The 26,897-nt window shown below is 40.9% G+C and overlaps 1 protein-coding gene across 8 annotated transcripts in view; it reads right to left on the reverse strand.

Moving 5' to 3' along the window:
• NFIA (nuclear factor I A) overlaps positions 1-26,897 on the reverse strand; it is a 250,412-nt gene that overhangs the window by 25,565 nt on the left and 197,950 nt on the right. For 5 of the 8 annotated variants that reach the window (XM_082053407.1, XM_082053404.1, XM_082053408.1 and 2 more), the window contains 3 exons: positions 13,997-14,175; positions 11,273-11,438; positions 4,093-4,184 (listed from right to left, as the gene is read on the reverse strand). In XM_082053407.1, the coding sequence (XP_081909533.1) occupies positions 4,093-4,184; positions 11,273-11,438; positions 13,997-14,175 (437 nt within the window). The remainder of the gene's footprint in view (positions 1-4,092; positions 4,185-11,272; positions 11,439-13,996; positions 14,176-26,897) is intronic. The other 3 variants (XM_082053406.1, XM_082053410.1, XM_082053405.1) reach the window with 2 other exon arrangements.

A 26,897-nucleotide genomic window follows, 5' to 3' on the forward strand; every position in this document is an offset into this window, starting at 1 on the left:
CAGCGGAGGAGAAAACCATTTAGTCTCTCACAAGGGGTAAAGCAGTTGCTCCTCCTGCGGTGGGAGGCAGTTTCTGCCTCTGCATCCTCATAATTTGCCTGTGTGAGGCTCAGGGGCCGCTGGCAGGTAGCAGTGATGAGATGGAGCAGGCATGAGCTGCTCCGAGCTGTTTTTAGCATCCCAAGTACAACTTCCAGGAAGATGTAGGGTAAGTAGGTGGCAAACAGGACTCAGCCTAGTAAACAACAGTTAGTGTGAAGCGAAGCTGGAGCACAGTGAATACTTAAGGTCCCTAAAGGAATTCTGTACTATAGAGCAAAACAAGGGCACTAGAGATCAGCAAACACCGTTGAGAGCAGCCGGTGACAACACAAACTCACAAAGAGCAGGTTGCCGATTTACTGTTACCGGTTGCACGTACTCTGAGTGCATATCCTGTGTTTCACAATTACTTTTATCGTCTGGTTAGGGAAAAAAAAGAAAACAAGGCAACCAAAGAACTCAGCCCAAACCGCAGAACTCTCTATTTTTTATTAGTGTTGTTGCTACTGATAGGCTAGTCCCTAATTAATGTGATGGTACTTTCCCATTCCTCTACCACTCTCCTTATTACGAGTCCTTGGCAATACGAGAGACGTATCTATTACTTAGTCATGAGGTAACTAGACCAGCTTGCTTTTGAAACTAAAGACTGTGTACCCCAGGCATACTGTATTTCTGATTTGCATATGGAAAAGGCAGTTAAAAAGCTGATGCCCCCATATTGCTTGCGAGTCAAGTAGCAAAAGTAAATGATTTATCAAGCAAAGGTTACAACACCTGTGCCTTTTTGTCAACATATACAGAGGATGCCAAGTCAAGTGTTTCTTCTAATAGCTCAAACAGAAATTTAGATTCAAATAACCCCCCAGATAGGACAATTATGCGGTGAGCCACCGGAGTGGCAGAGTGATGGATGGGGCAAGCAGAGGCAGTGTATGAAAAAACAAACCCACTGAGAAGTTTTGAAGCCGCTAAAACCAGACAAAGCCAACAGCACTTTTGGGGGTTTTGTTACTGAATCAGAACTACTGACTTAGATCAGTTTATTCCCTCGTCTCTTCTGTCATGGAGTTGTCGTCCTGACACAACCTTTGTCGACACAAGAAGACGGCTTTTTTTCTAAATAAAATATTATATAAATGCTATAAAATTCCTTTCAGGGATTATATTTGAAGAAATGTGACATAAATCAGAACATGATGCTAATGGAATTGTCTACTGCTAATTTTTATAATGCCCATTAAGAAAGGCATGTACTGGTTTTGGTTGTTTAAAAACAGCCCGGGACAGAATGATCCTTGCTCAAACCCAGCCATGCTATTGTACATTTGTCTGCGATTTTATTCCAATGTTCTGTGAAAGCCTCTGAATGCCCATGTATGGGAAATGTGACTTCTGCTGAACGGCACTGTCACATCCCTGTGCACAGACTGACTTTTGCAGCATTTTAAGACTAATAACGATGATGTGTAACTCGTGCCTGTAGTCCAACGACCCGGCAATCAGAAGAGAAAATCAGAGCCACCAAAAAGCTGACCATAATGTTTTCTTACAGCTTGTAGCTGGACAGTGATTTTTAAAAAGCACAGAGTCCTGATTTTTATTTGGTTGTTCCAGCAGTGAAGGGTTGCTTAACCCTTAGATTTAAGCCTGACTTTCAGAAGCTCTGACTGTTCGCTGCTTCCTCTAGTCTGAGGGCGCTGTGTGGCCTGGCAGTTAGTGCTCCTCAGGACCCATATCTTAGGCTGACTCTGACTGTACTATAAAAATCCTGATGGAAAGCAGCCACTCCAGCTGCTTCCAATAACACAGTCCTATGTGTTTTTATGTTTTCATTTTGAAAATACCATTAAGTGATCGTCCTATACACTAATGCCCTGCAAAAAGAGCACAAAAGCATGTCTTTGTTTAGAGGAATGCTAAGTAGATCCCAAATCATTGCAGTTAGCTTTTTTACCTCACTTCTCTGATTTAAAACACAGTCAACTTCAGAGTTGTTTCATGAATAAGTAGTGAGTTCTGCTGATAAATTATATATTTAGCATCAAGTGGGCTGTGGTGGTGTAATGATGTATAGAAGCGTGGAGATGCAGCTGGAGTCAGAGACTGGAAGTCAGTCTCCTTACCCACTGCAGCATGTTTGACTTTAATTGAAAGCTGTGCTTGAGTATTGTTTTTCACTGTGCAGCATTGTTATTCACTATACTGCATTACACAGAAGCACTTAAAGTAAGGCTAGAGCACTTTAAAATGATTTAAGTCATAAATAAGGAGGATAAAAGTTTACAGTCAACAAAGTTAGCTGGGAAACCTAGGCTGCAGGATGCAAAGAAGTTTGAAATATTTTGGAGACTTAATACTGTTGTGGCTTACTACATAATCAATTCACCAACTAGCAGTTTTTCAAGTCTTCTGGAAAAGGTAAGTAGCATTCTCCAAAGGGTTTCAGGTTTCCTGAGCTATGAGGAAAAGGCCAAATGCTTAAGGACTTTAACAGTATACCTTAACATTCCTGTTTCCCGATTTCACTGTATTTCTGTGTATTCCAGTTGTTTCCGAAAGGACTGGAGAAATATGATTTAAATGTGAAGGCACAGGAAAACTTGTCCCATACATTAACTGAATAAAGGAAGAGGCCTGAAAAGTGGGGAGCAGGCTGTGCTTTGTTCGGGCATGAGAGAAAACCAGAACCTGATGGGTTAAAACCCCACTCTGCACTGCTGGTGTACTTTCTGTGACCCTATTTAATGCAGAGAAGGCTTCAGATTCAATGTGGTTTCACCTGTGCTGTCCACAGAGCTAAAACTAAAGCCCCAAACAAACTGTACACAAAGAACAGGTAGCAAGAAAATGCATTGTGTTTGCAGGCAGCTGGTTGCAGCCCCGTCAACTGAAAATCTTTGGTAATGAGTGACTTGTGTTTCACTAACAGCGTAGGTGCTGAAGCCATCGCAGCGAGGACTCTGTCTTTGTGCATATACTGGACTGTGGCATGTGACAGCCATTAAACTGTGCACTAGTTATTCAGATGCATACATAAATGATTTGAACGAACTCACAAGAGCTAAGAGTAGCACTCCCCAGTTTGCTAGTTATTTGAATTATTACTTTTTAGTCATCGCAACCAGCTCAAAACAAAATTACAAATATTTCTTGCTGTTGACCTTTAAAAGAATTGTAACATAGTCAAGCAATCACTGAAAACTATAAACTACAGTTGTCCTAAAGCACTAGTTCCGCTCACTATTTTATACCTTCTCCCCCATGATAACGTGATATTAAGCACAGACTTAATTTTTTCAACATCTGGCTCAAATTAGCTGCTAACAAAACTGCCAACAACTATTTTCTTAATCGACCCTGGGAATTTGATACAGCTTGGAAAAAGCACATTTAAACCTCGTCCTTCTCCTGGAGAAACACAAATGTTTACTTGAGCTTCTGATTTGACCATAGCAGGACTACGAAGCCAGTTAACCCAACTTTATAGGCCTGCCTCAACTGGACTTTTTTCTCTTTGTGTAAGGAAACAGATGTGCTCGCAATTACAAAATCTCCACCTTGCTCAGACCCCACCACGTAAATGGCCAACCAGGAATTCGATGCTGTTTTTCTCTTACATGGAAGTCACTGGAGCAGTTTCCCGTTGTGTTTGGTGGGGGACTAAGGTGCAGGGTTACCTGAGGGGTCTCTCTGAGCTCCTTTTGCACATGCAATGAGAAAACTCAGCCCTAAAGGAAAAAAAAACCCTCTGCACTAGAAGCCAGTATCTTAGAAAGCGAGAGAGATCTTTCCAGTTACAAAAGCAGCGTTATTACTAGGTAAGCCCAGAAAAAAAACCAACAACAACAAAAAACCCCAAAACAAAAAAAAACAAACAAAACAACAAACCAACAACAGACAAACAAACTGCAAGTGACATTTCACTGTAGTTACTGAGACCATGTGGGTGAGGTGACAGCGGCAATGCAGCTGGCTCCGCGGGGACACGTTAGAGGACACTGAAGAAGAAGAGGCTGCAGGCATACAGAGAAGTCGAAAGCGGCCCACCTGAGTCTGTTGAGGAATATTTACAAAGCTTGGATCCCGTGGTCCAACACTGACGAATCGATTTGCGGGGGAGGTGCTGGGTGTCGAGTAGGCTGTGAAGGGAAGGGACACATGCGTTGAGGAAGCAGCACTAAGATTGCACACGAACAACACCAAAACACACTGTCTCAGAGCCACCTAAGCAGATGTTTAACACAGAAATGTGCAAACGTTTTAGAGAGCGAGAGTTTGGTTTTAGACACTGGGAAGGTTTGGCCTGTGTGATGGGGATATCAACAAGGAGGGCACGGGGATGAGGGTGCTGGGGGAACCTGAGCTGGTCCCCATCCCCGAGGAGAAACACCATCGGCCTTTCCATGCTGGACCAGCACAGGAAACTGCTGTAGGTCCTGGTGTTGCCTGTTTTCACTCAAATATCTTATATCTCTGGTTTTAATGGAGCTCTGAATTTACTAAAGAGCTTATTAACGGAATCAGACCCTTATTTCATGCTAATCTAGCATTCTCTCTCGATAAAAAAGTTTTGGTTTTCATACTGCTGTGGTCTGCACTCTCTAAAATGTTCACTTGATGTGGCTGACAAACTAGGAAGATCCTTTCGGTAAAAAATTAATGGGTTGCGGTTTCGCTGGGGTGGTAAGTGCAATCAGTCTGAAGGCTGAAGCTGCCTTTAAAAACTGGAATGGCTCCCATAAATGTAAAGCTATTAAATGCAATGCAAGCCAAGAACCCAGATTACTTCCAAACTTGAAGTACTTTAATGATTTTATTGTTGCATTATATTCTTCACTGCAACTGTCCACAATGCCACGTACTTCCACATCCAAAAGCTTTCAATGCATTTTTAGTTTTCCTCTCTTTTGAAAATCCCCCACGCAATCTTCTCCCTTGTTCAGTTTTTTGCATGTTCAGATCTAAATTCAAATAACCTAAATAGACGCCTTAATTCTGTCTATTTTAAATATATTTATGGGAATGCATTCTGCTGCATAAAATCCCCAGACAATCTAACTACTCAACGAGGAGACAAAAAAACAATGTTAAAAGGAAAGTTACTTGCCAAATTCCAGTCAGGCTAAATATAAAGTTCAGGCCTCAACATTACAGAAAAATAAGGCGAGTTAAGAGTTGGAGAAGACACTGAGTTGTCTGTGTAGATGGAAGCCTGTTGGCTTTCTGAAGGCAAAATATTGGGTGAAGAGCCATGACACTGGAGGAGCCTTTGGTTTAAGACTGTACTGAATCAAAACAATGCTCCACCTAATCCACCGTCCTCTCTCTTACGAGGGCCATAAGCAGATGCGCAGGGAAGAGTCAAAACAGGTCACATATTTACTTTCTCATGTTCTTTCCCACCCTCTGATTATTTTCAGCTCAGGGACTCCTCGTATTTAACAGCCCACAAGGGTCCCTTGCACCCATGCGGATGTTCTGCATCCCGCAAAACCCTTTGGCCAGGAGTTCCCTAGTCTACAAGCCCGAGTCTCACCAACATCTCATGATGCCTCCTATTTCTTGCAATTATATGAGACAGCTTCACTTTCTCAAAAAGCATTCCCTTGAAACCACCCCAGGAACTGCGTATCTTCATCTCTTACTCATCTGAGGGGCAATAAGGCACTCCTGACTTCTAAGAATGAAGGTGTGAGATAGAGCTTTTCTCTCCAAAAAAGGTAACATTTTGCTAGTTCTTGCAAATTTCATGCAAGCAACACCTTTCCTTCCCAAAGTTTTAAAGGAATTTTTAAGTGCGCTAATTCCATCTTTCCGAGTTGTTTTTACAAACTGCAGTGCAGGTTGCATATTAGAGCATGAACAGGTACACCGGCTGTTATTCAAACCTGCAAATCAAGGAAGAAATGAACTGAGTAGATTTGGTGCCTTTTTACCATCTTAATTTGCTTAATAATTCAGAGAAGCCGTCTTAATTTGGTTAATAATTCAAAGAAGCCACTAATTTGCAAGGATGTTTCTTTGTTGCTAGTGCCATGTATTAAGATTCTTCTGTACTGTTTCATAGTGATTTTATTTTTTTTTTTTAAAGTAACTACTGAACCCTATGTTATGCAAGAATAAAAATTTCTTCTGCAGGAGAAAATTAACTTGAAGCTCAAAAATCAAACATCTGTTGTTTGGTTCTTCTGGTCTACTTTTAAGGAAACAGAGTGAGTGGAGAGGCCATTTAATCCCTTGGAGCAGGTAAGTTCCACTCAGAAGGGAAGGAACTCAAGATCTTGTTTACAGTTCCCCGTTGGCAGATACTTTTGCTGCGATATTTGGTAGAAAATCAAAGGGAAACCATCACAACGCTGTTTTAAATGGCTTCTCTGTTCAAACAAAAATTCTGAAGCATTTGAAAACTGCACAATATGCACAAAGGTCCCCTCAAAGCTTGCTGGATGAATTACTATGTATACCTTTCTTCCATAATGCTCCAAACCATGTTTAACTTGCTTTCTGAAAATACTCGGATGTCAGCTTGGTATTTCCTTAAGGTCATATAACTACATTGCTAGAGCCAAGAAGTGAAGAGTCCTAAAATTCCATATATGCAGGGCTGGCTTTACACTGGCCTCTCCCATGATGTCCCTCTTCACTGTAAAATGTCACCAGATATTTGTGGCTTGTAAATGGCCATTTTGGCTCAGAATATTAAGTTGACACGGAATACATATTAGCAGTGACTCCTGTTACGGTGAAATTTGGTTCAGAAAAGGAGCAGTACCGAGTGGCGCTTAGACCATCACCAACAAGGCTTCTGTAACAGCCGTATCTTACTGTCTTCGTATAAATCTTCTTGTTTGACATGGAGGTGGGATTCCTGGAAGTCTTACCATTTCTCATCCCTATACTCTGAGATTAGGATGGGGCAAACTGCTCTCACAGGTTAAATCTGTATCATAGTATATTATAGTATACATAGGCTAAGCCTACGGTGGGGTCTTCAAACTCCTTTTTAAGAAAATGAAAAGCCAAATCATGGAAAGGAACAGAAGTCAGGTCTCTTAGGTGGATCTCCTCTTGATCTTTATCAGCTTTGCTCCAAGGGAACTGGATAGATCTACACTAGTTTACAGTAGCTGATAGCTGGCCCGTTGGGCTTGAATGGAAACTTCTTCCTGCCCAGCCCAGTCTTTCTGCTACTGGAATTCACTCAGGATTGTTTGCAACATCATAGCCCACAGCCAAGGAAATGAATGTGATGCCACAAATTTGCTATGATGCTTCACTTCAGGAACAAGCAAAACAGGAGCTGGCAGAGAAAGAACATTTGCTCACACAGACAGCTTTGATATTTGGCCAAAATGGCAAGAAATTGTATGAAAGACGAGACAAACAAACAGTTTTGGGAATGTCATGTATTTTAAAGTTGCCGGCAGTAGGGGGATGTTAATTTAAAATATACTTCCCTGAAAGAATTTCGACTAAGTATAGGAGTGTATTTTTTATGAGACAGTTCTCAATTAAAAGCATAAACTTTTGGTTGTCAAAGATGATTTGGGTGAGCGATAACCGGATGTACCACTAGGTCTCTCTTCACAGAGCAAGAGGACAGGTACATGTGTGTGATATGCAGAGTCAGTTTAGCCGTCGTGGAGTTGCAGCGAGAGAACTAACCGGAGGAACGCAGAGCAATACAGCAATTCCTACTGCCATGCATTCTGCAGCTGAGTATCTGAAGGGGAACTGCAAATTCTAACAAATTAAATGATACAGTCATCACCCTCATTTTATGGATGGGGAAAGGAGCGAGCAGAAAGCTGAAATGTCTTGCCCAGATGGTGCTCAGTCAATGCACAGCAGAAAAAGGGAGAGAAATACAATCTGATTGTGAATCCAGTACTACAGCCACAAGACCATTCTTCTCGTCCTGACACAAATGCTGTTTAACACGAAAACTCCTTTGTGCAAGGGGACATTAACCAATAACGATCTTGCCCAACATGGGAAAATAGCTAAGTCTCTCCCCATGTTGATTTGTGAACCTTAGCAAATAACATTCAGTTTAAAAAAGCTCTTTAAAAATAATTGTGTACAGGATGGCAGGATCTTAGACACTGCACTGGAATGAAGGCCACAGATCCTAGCACTCAGTTTTGGTTATGATAGTGATAAAGTCCGACTGGCACGTGGTGGAAGTGGTGTTTCCTTTGGGCAATGAGATATTAAACCCAGAAACTGTCAAGTTCAAGAAAATATTATGTTGTGTTTATTATGGGTTACCAACCAAACAAAATCGAGGAGAGATCTGAGATAAGATAATTTTGGGGCCATGTCTGAAATCAAGGATGTGTTCTATTGAAAAGGCTTTTTATAGAAGAAAAATGAACCCTCGCAAACCTCATGAATCCGATCTCTGCTGTGTCATCTCACTGAGGAGAACACTGGCTTTCCAAAGGGATAGGATTGACAGCTGAAACTGTCAACGCCCAGGGCATGTCTGGCCACCCAGTAGCGGCAAATCCCCGGTGTGCATCTCCAGGGGCTCTTCCTTCCTTGGACAGCACTAATGTTCATGTTTTGGTTAATGTCACAGCTGGAGAGTTTCACTATTGCACTGAGAATCATTAACCACCTTGTTGTGATTTTTAGCTCTCGGTCCCAGGAGGCCAGGCCGTATTGAACAGCTGCTCCTGGCTCCTGCACCCCTCAGGAGGGCCATATTCCAATTTTTTGGTAGGGCTGGAACTGCATTTTGTTTCTGCAGAGGGCTTTCTGCTAGACCAAAAAAGGGAAGGAGAATGGAGCAAATGCCAATCCCTTTCACTCCATTTCCTTTGGGGGGGGCTTCATTCTCTTCCACACGGCCAAGGAAGGAGTCTGGCCAAAATCTAACATCACTCCTGCCTTTGTTGCAGGAGTGACTTTCCAATATCCTCAGGCTCTGCGGGACACTCAGCCACAACCCGGCGACACTCCCAGCACCGGTGCACTCAAGTAGTTCGTAACCATGGAAAACACCTTTTTTTGTGTGTGTGTGGCTTTTATGAAACTCTGGTGAATCTGCACTTGCTATTTGAAGGCTAATATTTAGCTAAGGAAAAAATAAATAGCAATGAAAAAGGAGGGCTGGTACTGATTGACACGCTAAATGGAGTCCAGTGGGCCCTTCTGGTAAACTCTCCCTGTGAGGCCAGGAACTTGGGTTTGTTTTACTCTTTATGTGGGCAGCCACTTCCACTGCCTTTGGTATGTATGTAATGTTTTTTTCTTAGAAAATGTTTCCTATAATCTACTTTTCTGTAAAATTTGTCCCTAAATTAAATTATATGCTTCTTTACAACTCCAGTCACTATCATTCAAAACCCTAACCAAAAGGAAGATGCATGCCTGACTATGTACAGAACTATATGTTTAGACATCAGCGTAGCTAATTAACAAACAGTAATTATTTTCCTAATCTTTTGTTTAAATACCATTAACTGGCTGCTCTTGAGAAACCCTCGATTCCCAATTATCGCGGCAGCTGTTGCTGAACGCTGAGCCGCAGTGACCAGCCCGAGCCGATGCTGATGGGTGCCGTTCTGCAAACTTCAGCGCACAAATGCCAGTTTTTTATGCCAGCTGAGAATCAGGCCAGACACGCATTTAGCTTGTTTACATGATCACAGTATCAGAAAAATTAAGTATGAAGATTACTGCTAAAATGATGTTGGGAATTTTTTTCTTTTAGACACCACACGCTGCCAGTAAACTGACTCACAACTGTAATGACAAATATACATTGACCTAGTTTCATTTTTCCCGGTTCTGAAGACAAGGAAATAGTAAGGCATTGCTGACTATATTCAGTGATAACTATGACTAAACATTAGCCTTTTTCGATTCCACCACTGAATCTTACTGATAGGACCTAAAAGACGGTATCCCCCGTCAGAAAGTGTCAAGACTTCCTGATAGCAAAAGTATTGGTCTAAGGTCACTAAGAGGAGGGAATGAATCAACTTCTGAGTTCAACAAAAATCTGCTGATCAATTCGTGAAGTCCTGATTCTACAAGATCATGTTCACAATCTTACCAGACTGTCTCAAACTAAAACCCATTTTAATTTTGAAGCGAGCCAGAGCATCTTGCTGAGTTTGCAGTTGTGCACTATTGCGTAGCAGAAGGCAATGCAAAACTCCAAGAACTACCAGGTTTTAAAAATGCCCCCTGGAACCTGTGGAAATCTCCTGAACAGAATATAAAGCTTTTAAAACACAGGCTTCACATAGTCTGAAAAGCGAATACCTCTTCGCACATCAAGCAGTGGTTGCATATAGCATTTAAATAATAAGCTTGAAAAGCACACAAAGGGATTTGCTCTTTCGATTAGATTGATTTTTGTTTGTGGATGTTATTTGGACTCCCTTCACTGTGGAACAAGTCCCCTACAGTTGCCATTAAAGCACTGAAAGCTTCCCTTTTGTTTTTAAATGTCAGTTTGAGCATAGCTTCATTAAATCATTTCACAATTAACTCCCTGAACATCCAGACTTTTTTAAAGCATCAAACCCAGCTGAATCACATTTGTTTCCCAGCAGAGTGAATCCAAAGTGGTATCCCCAAGTGTGTATCCAGGAATTTGTATATTTGACTTGTGGCTACACAAAATACATATGGGAGCCGTGTGGGTGGTGGGGAGAGGATTAAAGCTTTCTCCTTGGGCCTAAGAAATACCAGAGCTTCTTGCCCAAAACGCAAGGCTCGGGAAGCAAGGCACAAGGGAAAAGACGTCTGGGTTAATGTAGGAAGACTTATTCCCAAAAGAACTATAAATGAATTGAGCTGGAAAGAGTTGTTAGTTTAGCCCAGTATGTATAAGCAGCATGTTTTCGAGGAGGCTGTCTGACTTTCATGGAGTATCTATCCTCTAAAGTCTGACTTGAGATACCAGCTTGCCTCCTCCTGACAGCAAACGAGATCCCAAAGGTCCAAGGTCTGTGTCACGGCTTAGCTACTGGCCTCGATTTCTCTCACACGTGCTCATTGTGAAATGCCAACAAAGCCGGAAATAAAACTGTAACCTTCAGCTAACTCTTTTCTCATTAATATAGAAGCAGCTCAGAACTTTGCCCATCGCATTCAGAGCGGAGAGCTCTCCTGCATCCCGAGAGCTCGTCCGGTCCTCATCTCTGAATAGCCGACAGACGGCGATGGAGCAAGTTTAGCCCTTGGTTCCCGCTGCACCTATACTTACTTGGAGAAGTGGGAGAGGTGGCCCCTCCTTCTGTGGATGTAGTTGGAGGTTTTGTGTCTGGCACTGGCAGAGGCACAGGCCTGGCCATCGGTGGCGGAGGTGGTGGTGGCAACATTGGGGTAGGAAGGAATGGATTGTGCACCTTGCCTTGGCTGCTACCATTGGGCTGCCGAAAGAACAAGCAAACAGACAAAAATTATACTAAAAATCAGCTATTAGGAACCTCCGGTAATAAGAATCTAGTTGAAAGCTATGTGCATTACATTTACAATTACTTGAGAGGTGGCAAAGAAAGTGATGTGTCAAATTCTCCATTGACTTCAAGGAACTTTGTCTCAAACCCCGTGAACCTTGTGAAACTACAGAAATTCTTGCTTTTAAACATTTGTCCTGCTAGCAACTGGTCTGAACTGCCCTGGATTAAGTCCTAATAGTCTTTACATTTCCTGCAGCCACTAACTCATGCTCAGTGAGAGCTGAAGCAGTATTTTTTACCCCTTAAATCCCCCAGTTTTGTGCCTCTGTTATACCCTTAGGATATCAGTGCCTAGGAGCTGAGTGTAAATTTCTTAAAGATACTGCTCATTAAGAAAAAAAACAAGCATTTTTGGTGGTCTTAAAAGTCATGCTGATATCTTATCATAGGAAAATGAATGAGTATATATTAAAGTAACTGCTCTCCCACATCCCTTTTGGGTTGGCAAAAGTGTAGCTCACAGTTTAGTTCCCGTTAGGATCATATGGAGAAACAACTGGACTTAGAACTGATTCATTTTACACATTAGGGAAAAATAAAACCCCTCCATTTAGTCTGGGATGTGGTCAGTCACAGGCAGAACGGGCCCAGCTATACAAGTGTGGTCTTTCAATTAATCACCAGAAAAACCTGCCCATGAGCAAAAGTGTTTTCAAGTATCACAAAAACAAGAAGTGCGCTTAAAAAAAAGCGCCATCCCCTCCCCCCAATTTATCAAGTGTACGTTTTAAATGTAATACAGCCTGGACACTTGAAAACCATACGGACAGATGCCAAATACCATTATAAAGAGAAAGCAGGACAGCCTGTGAATCAGGTGTTCCATTTTAGTGACAAAAATGATGAGATCACTTTCGACAGCACTCTGCAAATTGATCTCACTGCAGTTCTCCTGGCACTGAGCACTGGCTTTTCCATTGATGATAAAAGCTCAGCTTTAAACACAGATCCATATTCTAAGTACCGCTAAAGAAAATAATATTTTAATTCCTGTTAGGGTTTCCATTAGCCTGAATTACTGGGGACAAAATACTCATATTGGCAAACGCTTGGGACCTTATTTTCATTTCACCTCCTTTGGCACTGACAAAAAGCCTTAAAGTTGTGTAGGTGCAAATCACACTTGTGCTGGAGCAAAAACGGTTCAGTGCATAAATAAGACTCTAATTCATCTGCATTTGACTTAACAGCACCACCACTGACTTCAAAGACTGCCGTTCCTACTGTTCGTGGTACGGAGCAATCCTTCAGGGATATTTATTTTTTCCAACACCCAGCACCTTTAATAAACTAATATATTAGTGACATCTCTCAAACACTATCTTGTCTCACAATTAGGTCTCTTTCCTGCCAAGAAGACCCCCGCTGTATGTTCATTGTGAGTGTGCTAACAGTTCATAATGTTGAATGGTTTGGGATAAATTAAGCAAATGAATACTCAAGGAAAAAGAAAAGCACTATATTGATTTGTTGTCTAGACATAAATGTATCTGCTAACATATTGCGGACATTATTCAAAGCCAGCACCGGCTGGAATAAGTAGAGTCAGTTTTTCTGCTAGGGAAAGGAAAGCACTGAGAACAATACAGCTTATTAAATAAGTGCAATAAATTAGATGCTAATAATTAAACTAATTCTCATTAACACTTTCAATCGTATGTATGTCAGGAGAGAAACAGTAGTTTTGCCAGTTATTACTTCATTGGCTGGAAAAAGTTACATGCATTACATTTCATGAAATATTCAGAGCATTATTTTAGATTTGATTTACATAGAATTTATAAATTCTGTATTTGACCTGAATGCTATTTCAATAATAGCAAGATGATTCACTTTATTTGATTAAAAAAAAAAATGAAAATGGTTATTTGAAGCTTTGGAACTCTGCTTAATTTTTCATAGAGATAAGGGGAAAAGATAACTGCTTACAGAAATAACAAACCATAATAAACTGTACTTTTAACATCTTGAGTTCAAGTACTGGTCAACTTGATCTAAAGTGCTATAAGGCAGTATTTTTTTTTTTTTTTAATGAACTTAGCTGATCTGAAACATCTGTTTCTCACCCTCCCTTTTCCTGCTCCTTCCCCCCCACTCTCCCCTGAACTTCAGAAATAATTAATAAAAATTATTCTGCCTTCATATTTTGTTAACCCTCATTCCAGTAGGGTTACAATGCATGCAGCAAAGTCATTTGTGGAGGGACCCAAAAGGTCACTGCATCACCAGCTTCTGTGACAGTTTAACTTAATTTCACCACAATGTGGTCAAGTGGTTTTTTTTGGGGAGGCTTTCTGTTGTGTCTTTAAAAAAATAATTTTGCAGTAGCAGCATTATTTGTTTTTCTTCCAACGACTACTCAAGGTGTGTTCCTGTGCGCAACATGCTGTTAAAATAATCCCAGAATCCCATGGTTAATTTTACATAGGACAAAAACACTTCTGAAGAAATAAAAACGGCTTCCTTACATTTAGGAACCCCACCTGTCCAGCCTGCTGACCAGCGTCGGGGCAGACAAGTTGGACAAACTCTTTCAGAGTCTCCTGAGGATGATAGCGGATTGCTGGGTGTGAGAAGTATGGCCCAGGCTGTTGAATAATGGGTGATGTTGGAAAATGAAGAGTCGATGGTGTTGCATGTGGACTTGCTATAGGAAAGAAAACAAAGAAGTTATAGAGAGTTTTGCCTTTGGAAAATAAAACAGTTTCAATCTACCGTATTTTTAGTTGTTTTTTTTTTTTTTTAAATGTACAGTATTCTTCATACATCTGATCTTCACAATTAATATATTAGACCACATCGTGTCCTACACTCACTTCATCTAGATCCTGAGAGCAAACGGAGCCAGCCAGACATTTTAAAGGGTTTTCTGTGTTTTCAGTGGACACGTAGAAAGGAATGGGCAGTCCTTTGTGAAAGTGAAAACTATTCATCACCTTAAGAGCAGTCCTCATCAATCAGGCAATAAAAAATGTATTTGGGAGATTAGGGTTGATTTAATTGACATTTCATATAACTTGGATTTGCACATATGAATCCATTTTATATTGTACTATAAATGGTAGATAATTTAAAGTTGGTCTAACACTTCCCGTTGTTGGGGTTTTTTTCCACCTCAGTTTAGGAACATTTATTTTAAGTAACATGTTTTCACCTAATGAATGTGCACAAAGTGGCAAGATCGTTTCGAAAATTACATTTACATTTCTCTTCAATAACGTTTGGCTCAAATCTTCAGCAAGCCCCCAGCTTGCGTTCAGGGATGAAGTTTAATTTGGTGAATTTATGGGCCAACAAGCCAGCTGGAAAATGTACTACAGTGAAGATGTAAAGGTGTAATGTACACCAGCCCATTGGCAATGACAGATTTTACCCTCAGCTGATTTCAGCAGAACTGCAAGTGCAGCTGAAGAGCCTTATGTTCTTCTACGATATGTGACACCTTTGCCCAGTTCCTTCCAGATAAATTGGGTTGGACCCTTGTTAGCTAACAGTGCTTTCCACTTTTCCTTGTCACCATGAGGTAGCAACTCTTGCCACACAAAGGGCTACGAATTCTCCCTTTCCCCTCTAAAACGAGAATTCACTCTTCCCTTAGGATTCCCCAATTAATCTGATTGTGCACCATCTGTAAATCAGAGCTGATTTTTCCCCAAACGGTCCCCATTACATCCCTGTCTCTCCCTTGGTGTGCTATCCTAGCCATCCTTCAAGGGTGTCCATGCGCATGTCCTGCACTTGTACACCACACATAACCCACTACATGAAGGCTACGCAAGGGAGGTAACGTCTTACAGAAACTCTCATGTTGGCTTTGAAGTAAGTTAAATATACAAGAAGGCAAAAAAAGCCTTTGGCACTTTTCAAAAAATTGGAGAGATGCAGGAAAGTTAACTAAAATCAAATACAAATGAGCAAACACTCATTTCATGACAAATGTTATGAAAAACCCTCAGTTAAACAAAACCTAAAAGCTGCTGCTTAGTCTTGTTCATCGCCAGTTTAATAATATGACATGTTATTAATATTTTTTTTCTTAAGCATTATGAAACCATGAGCAAACTCAGAGCCTGAAGATGTGGATAAAACATGTACTCAGAGATAGCAGCAAGGAAACCTCCTGCATTATCCTACAAACATTCACCAAGGCTTGTTTGGGCAGCCCTTCTATGGACTTCTTTCTCCACGACTGGACAGGAATGATCGTTTTGACACCACCACCAAAAAAGAGCTGCACTCATGCCTGGCATGCTGATATGGGATGAACATGAAGGTCTCATCTTTGCCATGGAAAGCTCCCCGGTATCCTTGTTAACCCCACAACTCTTCCCAGTCTGTTCCCCTTAATACTGTTTAAAATATTCACAACAGAAAGAGAAACGCATATGAAATGTGTGGTACTAAATAGGAAAACACCACTGAGAGAAAGCAGGGAGATGAGGGCGCATGCAGCCTCCAGCCATCTCTCATCAAAGCAGATGCATTTCCCGAGAAACTCTTCCGAAACCACCGGCTGTACCTATCTCACAACAGCTCCATTTTGTGGCGTGTGGGCTGGACTGGAAACCAGTGTCTTCCCACAGCCGTGCCAGTTCTGCAATGGGAAGAGGAAACAAGCAGCAGCAAATCCCACACTCCTTGTTATGGAAATGTCGACAGTTATTCCGTGGCCAAGGCAGACACCTGCGTGCCCAGCCCGTCCAACCTGTCTGCACATCTGGGCTTATCTCTTGTTTTTACAAAACCTAGTTAATTATTTCTTATTTACTTTTAAGACAAATAGTTTTGTTCTGAGTTTGCATCCTAAATTAGAGTATAGTTGAAAACTCTCCAGATAAAGAACCCGAATCCTCAAAGGAAGACATGAAGGCTGTTTGCCTGTCCCTGAACTTCTGGGAGAGGCTGTAACTTTGAAGTGGGTTATTAGAGATAATGTGGGATTCACCTGCGTAAATGTGGCTGTCTACCACGGAGCTAATTACCTTCAAACCAATGGAGAATTCAGCAGAACTAATGGTGTCTGAGGAGCCATTCATCTCATCCAAAACCAGACCTTTCAGGAGACTTCATTGACCACACCAACTGGGTCACTAGTGGATGCAAGGAGCCCACCGGTCCCAGCTCCGAGGTAGATCCCTCCAGTCTACACACACACACCTTCATAGAGGTGAATTCCACCCAAAGTGTCAACCTCTGATCTCACTGACACCAACCCCTGGGGTGTAACTGCTTTAATGACACTTAACATCATCGCCTCTTTACAGGTACAAATGTGTCATCACCTTCTCCAGGAAGCAGCAGTCATTTTAGGGCTTGTCAAAATATTTTGCCACAAATGTTGGTTCAACTAAAGCTGGTGCTAAACGTTTGGATGCCTACAACAAAGTTTTCATTAGCATACAACATTTCTGTCCTTTTTTGATGTAAAGCATGTTCTTCCTCTCTTCCTTCATATTTCCTTTTATAGTTACGCCTTTCCTTGTATGCCAAATGGAAGATGAAAGATGAAGATAAAAGTGAGAAATGAAAATTCATGTGGCAAACATCTAATTAAGTAAAAAATAGACTGGGTTTTTTTCAACCTTTATAAAAAACATTTCATTTTAGCACCAGATCTGTTAATACTATTTGAAATTGTTATGCAACTATACTGTCCTTTTTGTACACATCTGGGAATAAATTCATTCCCTTTCTTCTACTGGATGAATAGGAGCTAGAAATGCTATTTCAATCAAACAAGAAGGAATAAAAAATTGTACCCAGGCAACAGATGGACATTCAAAACTAGGCCTAAAGCCACATGGTATTTAGCTTTTCCAAGGTATGTCTCTTCATTTAATAATTTGATTTGCTGTATGAAAGATGTGTTATGGTTATTAGAAATATTCACAGGCATTTAAGTTTGGGTCTTTCTCTGTTACCTCAGCATCTCAGGGTAGAAAACAAAGTGGAAAGCATTTGTCGGTGATCTTTCCAAAAGAGAGAGAGAAGAACGAATGCACAAATGCACAACAATCTTTCAGAAAGGTAAAATGCTGCAAGAAGGAGAAAGTGGTTCCTCTTGGGAACACTGGCCAACGGCTCAGCACCGCCTCGAAGGGCTTTCTGCTGATCAGGGGAAGGACTGGGCGAAGGAAATAAGACCAAATAGGTGTCAATCCTCAGTCTGCACCATACACCGACATGCAGGGTTCATTTTCTCAGCACAGCTGGATTAGCATAAGAAGTAACAAATGGAATAAGGTTGTCCAAAGGGTTTGGCTTTGCAGTCTCGGACTAGGAAATACCAAATTTCTCAAGTGGCACTAGTAAGGGCTGTTTGATAAGAGGAAGAATCTACTCCTAGTAAACTCATCAACATTACAAGCATGCCTGCCTTACACTAGGGAGAGAGAATTAAAAGCAAAAGTCTAAGAACTGCTGGCCCAGATATAAACCATCACTCCAACAGCTGTGTTGTGGTCACCAACTGCTGTGTACGCAAAAATGGCCTTTCAAACAAGTTCCGAGTGCAGAACACAACTGTGTTTCCAAATATACGGATCCTTACAAACATTTTTAATCAGTTAAATGATGTGAAGTAGTGGAGCAGGTCACTGTTTTCCCTGTTTGCCCCTAGAAGGGGCAAGTGACCAAGGACAAGCCCCTTCGGTCACAATTTTCAGAAACATTTAATAAAAATTATGAAGTCATTGCTTCTGAAAACCATGGCTAGAGTGATGCAAGTTTTCCAGTGTATGCGAAGGGGCTATTACTACTTATCTGCTTCTGATGGGACATTATAAGTCTCAATCAGTGACTGTAAATTATTTGAGATCTTCAAATGGAAGATAAAACAGGTCTTTGTCTATTATTTATTTACTTATTGACTTATTATTAATGTATCCCTAAGCAGCTCCATGCTGCCAAAGCATATTTCTCTTGGCGTCTTTCAGCCTCTGACATTTATATTTTATTATTGACCTCACTAAATGACATAAAATATAAGTTCTATAACCTATGAAAATATGTGTATTCCAGATCAAAACTTCATTTCTACCTGCTGTAGGTATGGAGGAGTTGGACTATCTGGTATTATTAAATCTGTTATTTGCGTGTCGGGGTTGGAGGCAGGAATTATCCTTCCATCTCAAGGCAAGCATAAATATTTCAAAGCACACATGATTCTAATTCCATTGAAGCTCATCTGAAACATCCCAGACTTTTTATTGAAAATGAGATGATAATGTATGGTGGCCTGCAACAGATATACCAGTATTTTAAAACTACTTCTATTGGGCCAAGTAATTATGCAGTGCAGCTGCTGCGTGCTGCACTGGATTTTTTAGTGTTTTATGAGTTCATGGTGTTGTGCGGCACAGAAGCAAGAGGATTTTTCAGCACACTGAATTTCAACATCTGATCATGCAGGCCAGTCTTGTCTTTTCCCTTCTTTGATTCGTAGTGGCCACTAACAAACAAGCTAACTAATAAAATGAGCTGCATTCATTGATTAGGTTCGCACTTCGCAAATCTAAGGCAAATGAAGAAGAGCCAGAATTGTGAATTCTACTCAACCGGATGATCAGATAATAAAGAATCAGTTAATCTGAAACAGGTTATAGTTTTCTTGATATTGCTCTGCCCCTTCTCCTGGAACAAAGTATCAGTCCTAATAAAGATGCGTGGGATCCATCCTCCCAGGGAGCGCTCACTGACATGGTAAAGGGACTTCAGGATCACACCTGCAAACACATTTCTCCACCAGCACAGCCCACCATATGGGGCAGACATATTGATCCATCCACCTTCCAGTCCCTCTTCCAGAAAGCCTTGCCAACCCCTTCAAGTCCAGATGACTGGATGAAATTTCTTTCTTCATAAAGTCGTTTGAAGTCTTTGAAAGGGTCATTGAGTGTTGCTCTTCTCCCGCTCAGGAAAAGCCTCTCCTATCTCTGTACTCCTGGGCTGGGGAATCAAACCCATCATTCCTTCACAAAGACACGGGATAACCCATCACACCAACAGTGGATCGGCTTTACTAGGGCATGATGCTCAGATACCTCCTCTATAAAGTGATAATTAAGTTTACTAATAGCTCATTAAACATTGATCAATCTTCCTAGAAATAGTAACATTAGATTCATAATGAAACATGACCATTTTTATCAGCTTGTTTTTGAGGCCATTATAATTGGCTTCATTACAACTAAGAAAGTATTTTTTTAAAAGTCATTTCCCTGGAAATGTTATAGAACAGTTTGTTCTGCTAGATATTTCCACTTCAGGCTCCTAACTTGCTTTAACTCCCTGCGTGCTGTAAGCTTTCTCCTGGTATTTAAGTGAAGCAAGTGCCAGTTCAAATTATGCAAGATGTATCCCACCCTTTGTACCCCAAAGGTACTTATTCTGAAAATTGACCATATTAGAGTACTAATTGGCTAAGCCACCATGCTGGCTGATGTGAAATGCTTTCAAACACCATGAAACAGCTGTGTTTATCGGAAATATGAAGAGTGACTTTTTAATAAGGAGATCTGGCAATAATCCAAATTTGTTGAAAGGAACTTACACTTCTGTGTATAATACAATACAAGAGGTAAAGAATGGAAGGCTAAAACAATAGCTTTAAGTCCAAAGATTTTTTTGTGATGAAAGCAGTTACCCAAACAAGAAAAAAAAAAAAAAATTAAGAAACTTAGGCTGGGATGTGTGGAGGTCCTGAGAGAATTCATTAACTGCTTTTGAATTTCAATGGGAGCTGCGCCCCCGTAACTCTCTCAAAGGTTTCTGAAAGTCCCCATTTTTCTTACTGCCCATTAGGAACAGACCCCAGGGTGACACATGTTGAGCAATCGCCTATTCAGGTTAGCAAGGACTTGCCTCCACTTAAATACTGAGCTGCTGAGGGTAGGACTGACCACTCCTAGAATCAGCCCTTTGAAGGGAATTCGGATCAGTGGAAAACTTTTTAAGTCCCATAATGGTGCAAAGGGGCTGTTTAGTAACACGTCTGTCAGGTCCATGGATGAGCTAAATTCAAACTGGTCCTGTCTTGTGTTCTCGTTTGCGGTGACAAGGCTGGGAAATCACAGGGTGGGAGCATAAAAACAGGCCTTATCCTCTCAGCGTGAAACATTCAAAACGTAACGTAAATATCTGACCAGTGCAAGAGATATACAAATACCCTAAATCTGATGAATGGAGGATCTGTTCCTGCCCACGGACATCAAAAAGAAGGACTGAATTGTCAAATATCCATCTTTGAGCTCCAGAAGTCCAGTGCAGGTGGTTGGCTGAGCACTGCAGAAAAAACAGAGCCATGGTATCCAAGGCCAGGGCTGGTTATCAGCTTTATACCACAGTGGTCTAAAGCACCTGGTTCCTTAGTTCAGAAATACTCTTTCTGTATGACATTTTGCAGTAGCAAGTGCGAGGGAGAACATTTTGCCCACGGAGCTCCTAGTAAAAGGAAGATACACTTAAAGCTGTGTTTGGGCACAGGGATTATTGCTTTACTCTGGACTGTGAGTATTACGGGCTGCTTTTGGAAACCTGTAGATATGAACTTAGTGCTGGTTCTAGATTCTGGTATAGGCAGGGGGCCAGTCAAGTTAGCTATTTTGAGCAGATTGTTTTAAAACATGTCAAAACTCCACTGCCTTTGGGAGATCAGGATACTATAGAACTGATTACATGGGCAGAGAAATAAAAATCATACCTACAGAAGGCACTCCTCCCTTCCAAGACCATAGCCAGAGGTCAGAAAAACCTAATTTAACCTATTTGTAGAATTCCTACTTCACATCAAATGCTGGCAACTTTTGCATATTAGTATTGTTTTTAATACACAGTCTACTCCCATACATAAGATAAAAACTACTGCTAGGAGAATATATCATGTCTTTCTTATAATGAAATGCAGTTGATAAGTTTACAATAGAAATGTAAATTCTCTTAAAAACCACAACCTTTATGTGCGTGATGATATAATTCTGCTTTGATACTAAAAAGGGCATGGTAATGGAATCTGTGACTTTGGAGTGATATATTGCTGTTAAGTTAATAGGACTCCACATTCCCATTTCTAATATCAGTGGTTTTTTCCCCTTTCATTCTGTAGATGGTAAGCTGATACTACATAAACATTGTTAAAGCTATAGTTCCACGCTACAGTAATTCACTTAACTTTAACATGATTTATGGTTCTGTCAATAGAGGAGGTTGAAAATCCAGAGCTCTGATGCTTAAACATGGGTTCCATATTTAAAGCAATAATGTGCTTTTTGTGTGTGTCTGAAGCTGGAAGAATTTAGCATAAAGCAGAGATAAAAATATTATAGTTCACTGCACTGTTTAAAGCACATAGTTTAACTTCATGAATACATCAGAGAGAGCAAAGAAACTGAACACAGAATCAGTAAAAACATGGGTAAAATACTTTGCTCCTGCAGCACTTTATTTTTATATTATTTTTTTGGGATGCACGAAATCCTATTAGTATTTTTAACACTCCCCTTTTTTCAGTCTTTTGCTCAGTTAGATCAGCTCCTTTTGTCAGGATGAGTTTAAATCTGGGTCCACTGTGTTAATCACCCCCCATTCTTCTTTCTGGCACTTACCCTCCAGGCATTTTGCCTCTTTAGGAGATTAAGCGACCAAGTCATCTTGTTGCTCTAACATGTCCTCACTGGAGCAACATATTAACACAATTCCTCCGCAAAAGAGCCCTCTTTAGAAGTTTGCTGCAGGGATGACAAATTAACCCAGCATGGTGTCCCACACATCTATCTCAGTACAAATTATTAGTGTAATAGAGCTTTTAGTTATGCATTTATCTAGTAATTATTGAACGGTTATACAAAATGAAGCTGAGCAATCATGGCCCTTTATGAGGCAATCTCAGTGGGTGGTCTTAGAGTTAATTTAGGATAGGACTGCCTAAGCAGTTCACTCACACACAAATTAGCTGAACAGCGCGCTCCTTTAAATATTTCCTATGTCACAGGCTAACTCTTTACAATACAACAAAGGTAGAGTTTTAATTACACGGTTCCTGACTTTTGTTTAGCTGAAGCTTTAACCATTTGCAAGCCTTCCCCTCTGCCCACCCCTGCCTGGGACGGGAGGAGATGGCAGTTCGGCTAGGGTATCGAGTAATTATTAACCCTGACCTTGAGGCCATCTGTTAGGAAACTGTTTTTCCTTCAGCTTCGTATTATTTTGAAGTGAGTGAAAAAAAAAACACACACGCAAAACAACCTTCACCTAGCCAGTGAGCTACCCTGACACTGCCAGCTGGAGCACGGCTTTGTGCTGGTGCTGGGTTAGCTCTTCTCTTGGGCAGCGTTAATACGATTTATGGTTTCTACTCAACTTTCTTACTCATGTGGGGTGCCTCTCTCCTCTTTTGGCCATCTTACATTATGATCCCCTGATCTGAGGCGTTTGTATCGGAACGAACTTGCACCACTTTGCTTTTGTAAAATTCAGAGGGAAGCAGAAGGTTACATCAGTCTGACAGCATCGAGGAGCAGCCATGGATAGTTGTACGATCAGGATATTACAAAATGTCCTTTACACTGTGTAGCTCTGGAGCGAGTTAGCAGGAATTACCGCTTTGATCTGCTTGGAGCAGGCAGACAGGACACCTAACAAGCACTGATATTTTGGTGACTCTGGGGAGCATTTTGACAGAGATGGGCACAACATCTTCCCAGATACGTGACTGAGTTTTTGCCACTTTGGCACAAACAGAGAGTATTACACTATCCTACAGAGTTTTCCTGGTAGGCCTTGTCTTGATGAAAATCTCACTGGCAATGCTTACTATGGAGAAATGAATATAATGGGAACCGCTCCACTAGTTGACTTTCAACCCTTTTTTGCTTTCTGCTCACACATCCACTTCCTTGGGTTCTTCCCTTTGTGCAGTATTTCTTGTTTCTTGTAATTGTGTTTCTCCTTCATTTATCTTCCTAACATACCATCTCATTCATATTTTTTTTTCTTTCCTTGCCTTTTCTTCCTTGCTTTTTGGCTTGCTGTCGTATTCTGTGGAAACAGTTGAATGCTCTACAGCACAGGCTGCTCTATATCCCAGGTTTACAAGATCGTGGTCAATTTAATGTTTCAGCCAGCTCCAGATATAAAGTCACTAGAGTGTAAGTAGCAATTCACAGAAACCTAAAACCTCTTATTTAAATACTGCTGTCACCCATCGTATTTAAATCCTTCACTGTCTGGTAAAGAGTTCAAGTGGGCTGATGTCTGGGAATCTTTGTAAGATGCCAGCAATCCATGATGGCTTTGCAATACTGGTGTAATCTGGTGAGCCACACTGACCACCAAATAATCTAACTTGCAGGTAACAAAAGTATGATGCGTAGGAGACAAAGATCTAACTGCTTGAATTTTCAACGCTTTGAAATAAATCCTGATAGTGATGCTAAAGCCACCCTATAGGTGATCAATTTACCATCTGCCAGACACTGAATCCTCACCACACTGGTCCAGAGAAGACATATGGTGCATTCATAGAGTCATGCCCAAAAAACTGCCATCATCAAGTGAGGCTCCATGAATCACTTTGCTAGCTTATCACCAAAGAAAGTTGGATCTTACCACCATCTGTTGGAACTACTGAGGAGTCACTGAAGCATTGGCATCCCTGTGCCAGCACTCACTGCACATCTGGTCCTTTGGTCAGCCAGCTCAGATCCTCTCCGCTGGCTACTGCCCAGCTGGGTTGGGTACTGGCAGCAGCACCAGTGCAGATAGAAAACCAGTGCCCAGCCTTCCACAACACAGCACAGACAACTGCACGACAACAGAGGTTTTCCAGCTGGTTCATTGTATGGAGCACCTTCTAGCAAAGAAATCCTCTTAAGGATCTGCTCCTTCTCCAAGCAAGTGTGTTGTTTCCAAAACGACTAATTGCGGGGATCACTGGGTAGGGCACTCAGTATCCTGGGATACACCGGCCTAAGACATGCCCTGTGTTCTAAGGAATACTTGGAAGTGCTTGAAAGATTTGGGAATATTCCTGAGAAGTTATAAATCACTGGTTGTCAATGACAACACCTGCCATGAATAGTCTACAGCTTCTTCTCTGCTGTCTATTTTGATCGTGCTTTACAAATGCATCTCATACACATATCCAAGTGATAAACTTGCACATATGAACATCAGAAGGAGACTGAACCTTCTTGTAATAATTCAGTTGGCTGAGGAGCTTACTCTGATGGCGACCTACTTACTCATTGCTTTCCTTTCTCTGAAATATCTCTACCGACTGAAGATTAAATCCTGCTCTTAGTTTTCTGAAGACCACTCAGAATAATCTGCCACTGACCATTTACATTATGCACGTGTATCCAAAGAGAATGCAACCTGTGTGTGCTATATTATACCTGTGATTTCCGCAGAAAGGTACGACTTCCAGTAACTAACAGTGGAGATGCATTGCTCAAAGATTATAGTCTCTTATTTGATTGCATTCTACTACTTACGTTGCAACTTTTGATACCTGAAAACCTTTTATCTTCTGCTTACTGTCCTAAAGTACACTGTAGGGAATGGGATAAAGAACAAAGCTGGATTTACAGAAAATAATCCATCTCAGTATATTACCCTTTGCTAAGCCTTTGTTGTAGAAGAGAAATGAACACCGCCAGTGTGCTGTGGAAGAAGAATACTGAAGAGAAATGTCCAAAACCAACAAAGTCTGGAACAAGATTTTTCCAGGAAGATGACACTTAAACAATGCATGGATGGATTCAGAGGGATTGTTCCTGAAAGTCTGTAAGACTTTGCTTGTGAAGAAGCATAAAATAGAAGATGCTTCTAAATGATGTTGCAGAAGAACAGTTTTTGCTTTATCTATTGGGAACCACAACTATAAGAAACTGTGTTACTTTATAGAGTTAGTAAAGACATCTCCTTCCAAACAAACAAAATTTGGGGACTGTAGTAATTATATTTGCTCTTTCAAATTCTGTCTGTCTTTGAATGTTCTTCTCACATCACCAATGGATATCCGCTGGTGCACAGAAAAAGTCTTGTTAAAAGAGACTCTAGATGAGACTTACACAAGACCTCACCAGCGACACATTTCCTCTCTCAGCCACACAAAAATCTGAAACACAAATGGTCTAAATGCAGACAGACAAAGGCATTCAATGACCTTAATAAATAAGTGTGAGGTAAAACATAGCTAAATACAGAAAGGCATATTAACTGATCAATCAACAACTCAAATCTAAAATGCTGAAGTTCTAAAAGACAGACATTCACTCAGCTGATGTGAACTGAATATAATGTTAATGGAACATCCATATTATTCATACTTATATCACCAATTATCAAGGCTTTTAAAAGAAGATTTATTTGCCCAATAGCTCAGATCCAAATTTCAAGGGAAATCTGTCCAGAACTTAGAAGCCTAAATATCTTTTGAGGATCTAGGTGTGTGTCTAAGGGTAAGATATAATTTCTATGTGATTAACCACAACAAATCCAACTACAAAGAGTAGATTTAACAAAGCACAAATAGCCAAGAAGTGCAGTTCTGACCTCACCTCAACTTAAGAGCAATTCCACCACTTCACGCCGCATCACCTGCACCGTGCAGACAAAGAGGCGCCTCCTGGTTTATGCTGCCCTCAGTAAAACCACACTAATGCCAGAGAGACATTTCAAAATAATTTCTAGGATGAATTGCTAATATCCCTTTTTATGCTTCACCATTCGACCAATTCCTTAATAATCTTCTCTAAATGAGACAAAATTTCATAGCAGAAAGAAACATGTCACAACCATTCACTCCTATTTTTATATCTTCCAAAGTGGTTTGTAAGAAGATTCATTCATTTGTGTGTATTACTATGCCCAAGTGAGTTCCTTTTCAAATGTGAGCTGAGTATTGCATTTACTTTTCTCGGCTAAATGCAAATGCATCTTTCTAACAAAAATGTATAAGCACATCTAGACCCAGAGGACATCTCTTTTACTTGGAAAGTCAGTCAGAAGAGTATTGTGAAGAAAACCAGCCAAAGCATTGCTTGAACCAACTTCAAAGGAATCCCCGAATACGGCGGTTCTTCAGTACACTGATACCAACAACACCAGCAGGAAATGACTGGCAGAAACAAAGCCGTAGTGCTGGAAGACTGGCACAGTTCAGAATGAGTGATGGGCCCTGATCTCCAGCAGTTCCACTGAATCTATGTCATGAATGGACACAAGCAGAAGACACCGTCTGTAACGCATTCTGTCCCTTTCCCCACCCTCTTTGAATAAAACCCCAAGTGCCCAGAAACCAGCATCTCCATCTCAGGCCCTGTTGAATGGTCATCAGTTTAACCAAACAGCCCAGCCTAGTAAAACCAA

This window comes from Streptopelia decaocto (genome assembly GCF_964273445.1).
Source record: "Streptopelia decaocto genome assembly, chromosome: 5".
Classification (NCBI taxonomy): domain Eukaryota; kingdom Metazoa; phylum Chordata; class Aves; order Columbiformes; family Columbidae; genus Streptopelia; species Streptopelia decaocto.